Source organism: Spea bombifrons, chromosome 1, assembly GCF_027358695.1.
Source record: "Spea bombifrons isolate aSpeBom1 chromosome 1, aSpeBom1.2.pri, whole genome shotgun sequence".
In the NCBI taxonomy this organism is placed as follows: domain Eukaryota; kingdom Metazoa; phylum Chordata; class Amphibia; order Anura; family Pelobatidae; genus Spea; species Spea bombifrons.
Genome location: NC_071087.1, coordinates 3483078 through 3488468, shown reverse-complemented (window position 1 = coordinate 3488468; position 5391 = coordinate 3483078). Strand labels below are relative to the sequence as shown.

General features: G+C 39.7%; 1 protein-coding gene across 1 annotated transcript; it reads left to right on the top strand.

Moving 5' to 3' along the window:
* Positions 1-1105: 1105 nt before the first annotated feature.
* On the top strand, positions 1106-2093 carry LOC128477336 (vomeronasal type-2 receptor 26-like). The gene has a single exon (XM_053458066.1). The coding sequence runs from the start codon at positions 1123-1125 to the stop codon at positions 2068-2070; it is 948 nt and encodes a 315-aa protein (XP_053314041.1). The 5' UTR covers positions 1106-1122; the 3' UTR covers positions 2071-2093.
* Positions 2094-5391: the final 3298 nt, after the last annotated feature.

Genomic DNA, 5391 nt, shown 5'->3' with positions numbered 1-5391 from the left:
TGGACAGGTGCGGGCCATTCCTTTGTTATTTTTTTCATCAATTAAGCAGGTAAAAGGTCTGGAGTTGATTCGAGGTGTGGCATTCTCATTTGGAAGCTGGTCAGACATCAGAGAGCTAGCAGGGACATTAGGAGTGGTGAAATCAACAGTTTGGTACATTCTAAGAAAAAAAGAAAGACCCACAAACAAACAACTGAAGCAAGTTGCGATAAAGGCCTGTCAAGAAATACTAAAACTTAAAAAAAAAATAAAAAAAATATTGTGAGTGCATAGAGAGAACCAATTGGTCAATATTTTATCACTTTTTTTGTTTTTGATTTGTTTCATGGTCTGTTTACACGAGCGCATTAAGTGGAATTTGCTTGAGAAGTTACAACACCTGGAGAGTGTTTTACAGGGTTGCAGCTGTGTTGCCGTTAAGAAGGGTAGTATCCCTCCTTTTGCTTATATTATATTTTACTTCATATACAGGTAGGCACTGGTTTTCACATTTGTTTTATACTATAACCAATAAGAGATTACAGATATTACAGATAGTGTATCTTAGTAGTCAAGATTGAGTTCTAGGAGCTTTACAAAATAATCAGCCTAAAAAAAAACTAAAAAATATGTCTCTTATTCAGATTCCAAAATCGCAGTGCTCAGAAAATTGTTTGCCGGGTTACAGGAAAGCCCCGGGGTCTGAGATCCATTCCTGCTGCTATGACTGCGTCCTGTGCTCAGAGGGAGAAATCTCCAATGTGACCGGTATATCCTACCTGATACTCTGATATTCTTACCAAAAAAATAATGTTTACGTCTGACTGATTAATAGAGAGAAAGACCCGAAATCCACTGCATGTTCTGAACAAATCAGCCGACTCTATATTACTCCCATTCCCATCACAGATTGAAACCACAGGCCGGACACTGACACCCAGACGCAAGAGCACGGAGATATTACAAGAGCAGGCGGACAACCATTAGAAAGACAAATACCTGCAGCATGATCCTGACTATGGGTGGTTATTTTGTTCCCATTAACCTTACTGCAGAATAAATGTCAGTAATCGGTCTGAAGTTATTTCTGGATCCAGCCATTTTTTAATATTTTGATGATTTTTTATTAATTACATCTGTTTCATGAAATTCAAGATTGTGTATTTTTTATTTTTTACAGACAGCGAGAACTGCATAAAATGCGCACATAATGAATGGCCCAATGAGAAGAAGGATCTGTGTGTTCCCAAAATGGAAGAGTTTTTGCCTTATAATGATGCTGTTGCTATAGCATTTACATCAATCTCAATTTTATTTTGTCTTCTAACTGTTACAGTATCAGGGATTTTTGTTTCATATAAAAATACCCCAATTGTAAAAGCCAATAACTGGAGCCTCAGCCTGATCCTCCTGGTCTCCATCATGATGAGCTTCCTTTGTGTCTTTCTGTTCTTTGGTCGTCCTTTGGATATAACCTGCATACTGCGCCAAACTCTCTTTGGAGTTGCCTTCTCATCAGCCGTGTCTTCTGTGCTGGCCAAGACTATCATGATTTTTGTCGCTTTTAAAGCCACCAAACCTGGCAGTGTCTGGAGAAAATGTCTCGGAATCAAACTGTCTGCTTCTGTTGTCTTGTTTGGCTCATCTGTCCAAGTCATAATTATTATTTTTTGGTTGTCCATTTCCCCCCCATTCCAGGAGCTGGACATGCACTCTTATCAGGGAAAGATCATCATTCAGTGTAATGAGGGCTCGGTTATCGCCTTCTACTGTGTCCTGGGTTATTTGGGGCTTCTGGCAGCTGTTAGTTTTATTATAGCTTTTTTAGCCAGGACATTACCGGACAGTTTTAATGAGGCCAAGTACATCACCTTCAGCATGCTGGTGTTCTGCAGCGTTTGGATTGCGATGATCCCGGCCTACCTGAGCACCAAAGGGAAGAACATGGTGGCCGTGGAGATTTTTGCCATACTGGCTTCAAGTGCTGGACTTTTAGGATGTATATTTATTCCAAAATGTTATATAATTATATTTAGACCCGAAAATAACTCAAAAACACAATTGTTTTGTAGCAGAAATAACAATCTGTAGATATAATAAAGGTTAACACAGTTATGAAATGTAAGTCTTAATCCCTTCAGGTCCGGGACGTACCTGGTACTTCCTGGTTACCAGTCACCGGTAGACCGGGACGTACCAGGTACGTCTCCTCCAAAAACCGCCCCCCACATCACCACCATCGTGGTGATCGTGGGGGCGCTGCTGCCTGCCCAGGAGTCTGGACAGACCAGCACAGCCTGTCTAAGCCCGTCCCCAAGCCTACGATCACTCCCACGGATTGCAGATTTATTTTTGCCACAGGCAGCTTCAGGGAAGGGGGTGGTGTGTTGAATGGGTCCCCACACAAGTGTGGGGACCTGACCCAACACCCCCCTGCTGCCTGATCACTCCATAATTCCCATTTGTAGGGGGCTCTGCTGCTGCTGGTCTGCCTGGAAGCCCAGGCAGACCAGCAACAGCAAAAACGAGCCCCCAGACGTCCTTTGATCAGTCCTGTAGGACTGATCAAAGAGACTCCTCCCTCTACAAGTCTATTGAAGATTGTGTCCCAGCTGCCAGAGGCAGCTTCAGGGACAGGGAGACAGGGTTCTTTGGTCTCCACATGAGTGTGGAGAACAACCCCCCCACCCCCTCCCTTCCTCAGTTAACCCCTAACCCCCTCTTCCTCAATTAACCCCTTCAATGCTGCGATTGTGTATGACCCCCATCGCAGCATTGCAGGGGTTAATATTAGTCCCCGCAAGCTTGTGGGGACTAAATATCAGTCAATGCTGTGCTTCAATGGAGCATCAGCATTGAAAGAGTTAAAAAAAATGTAAAAAAAATAAAAAAATTAAAAAAAAATAAAAAATAATAAATTAAAAAAAAATTAATAAAAGAATAATAATAAAAAAAATAACAGCACTGACCTGAAAGTCCAGGGTGTTTCCAGGTCAAATGCTGGGCTGGGCTGATCAGATCGCTCCTGGCCAATAGGAGTGATTGGATCATTATGGCAGCCCACGGATGACCCTGCTCTACAAAGAGAGAGGGGTCATCTAGGGTAATTATGAAAAAACACAAATTATTAATAAATGAAAAATCATAATTATTACCTGATCACTTGTCGGTGACATTTTAAGTCGCTGATTATTGATCGGTCTCCCTGATTGATGTCAGCGGCCTAAACCTGTCACTTACAAGCAATCTGATAAAAAAAATATTTTAAAAAATGTAAATGCACATGTTCCAGTTTTGCCCTCATAGCTTCCTCAAAAAATGCATGAACCATGCATGTGAGGCCTTGTTGGAACCGGGGGATGTTGGTGAACAAAATGTGGTGTTTTCTTCCAGTGTTACACTTATGGTGTGCAAGAAATAAATTGCAACATTGAAATTTATGCGTTAAAAACGCAATAACATAATTTCCCTGTGAAGCTTGGCAGACTTCAGTGAAGAAATGGCTGGCTGAAAACTGTCAAAACTACCCTAGTTGAACACCTTGACTTGTCTACTGTTCATAAATATATACTTTTATGGGGTACTTTACAGTGGGGGGGTTCCAAAATGTCCCAAATGGGATATGGGCCCAGTAAACCAATTCCTGAAAACTTGCGCATGTTCCAGTTATGGCCTCATGACTTCCTCAAAAAATGCATGAACCATGCATGTGAGGCCTTGTTGGACTCATGGGATGTTGGTGAAAGAAAATGTGGTGTTTTCTTCCACTGTTGCACTTATGGTGTGCAAGAAATTCAGTGCAACATTGAAATGTATGCGTTAAAAACGCAATAAAATAATTTCCCTGTGAAGTTTGGCAGACATCATTGAAGAAATGGCTGGCTGAAAACTGTCAAAACTACCCTAGTTGAACACCTTGACTCGTCTACTGTTCATAAATATGTACTTTTATGGGGTAATTTATAGTGGGGGGGCTTCCAAAATCTCCCAAATGGGATATGGACCCAGGAAACCAATTTCTGAAAATTCCAAATTTGAAAAGTAAAATGCGCATGTTCCAGTTTTGCCCTCATAGCTTCCTCAAAAAATGCATGAACCATGCAAGTGAGGCCTTGTTGGAACCGGGGGATGTTCGTGAACACAATTTTCTGCAGTTGCACATATTCTATACAAAATATAATATAAAATCTAAAGCAACATTGCAACATATGCAAAAAAACAAAAAAATATAAAAATACCTCAAAATTTGGCAGCAATTGGCGATAAAATCCCTGTTTGAAAAGTGTCAAAATGACCGTAGTTGTACACCTTGACTTATCTACTATTCATAAACATATAATTTTGGGGGGATAATCAGTATCTGTGATAACTATTGCAGTTATTAGACTACCATGCCAAATTTGAAAAAAATTACATTTCAATAACGTGATGCATGCCTTGCAATATTTGCCCTATACTGGTCAAAAATAGATGAAAATCCTGGCCATGTTGGGTGGTTTCCAAATCAGGATAACTTAATGAATATATTTGGGATATTTTTTTCCCATTGGTTCAATGTGTGTACAATTTGTATGTATACAAAACTGTAAAAAAAAATTGTTTTTTTTCATTTTCCCCCCACTTTTTCCAGTTTATTTCAAACAAAACAATGTACTACCCAGCTTAATATGGTTTCAAATGAAAGCCCTACTTGTTCTGAAAAAAACAATATATGATTTGTGTGGGTGCACCAATTGATAAGAGAGAAATTACAGTTGAAGAAAGACATGGCAAAAACATAAAAACGGCTCCGGTCCTTTAGCGACACCCTAGTTTAAAACTCCCGGTCCTGAAGGGGTTAACAGAGATTATAAAAAGGTGGAACAGATAATAAAGAGACACTGGTATTTATTAAAACAGGACAAAGTGATAGGAGGATCTATACCATCTCGCCCAAGAATAATTTACACTAAAGCACCAAATCTACGCATTATGGTGGCTCCATCTATTAAAAGGCCCCCACCGAACGAAGTAAGCCAGTCATGGCTCTCCACAAAGGGTTTTTTCGATGGATGTGGGTCTTGTTCAAATTGCCTGTCTATTCAGGGTGAGAAAAAAAACAGTTATGGTTAAGACTACAGTCAATGATTTTAAGTGGGAAATTGGAGAATTAATCACTTGTAACACTAAAGGAGTTATATATATATTACAATGCAGTTGTCATAAACAATATGTAGGGGGTACAAAGAGATCGTTGAAGACAAGAGTGGCAGAACATGTCTATAATATCAAAAAAGGGAATTTAAAACATCCATTATCTGTTCATTTTGCTCACATCCACAATAAAAATCCGTTAAAACTGAGTTTTATAGGTCTAAAAAAAAAAAAAAAAAAAAAAAAATCAAAAAGAAACTGGCGAGGGGGCAGTTACCT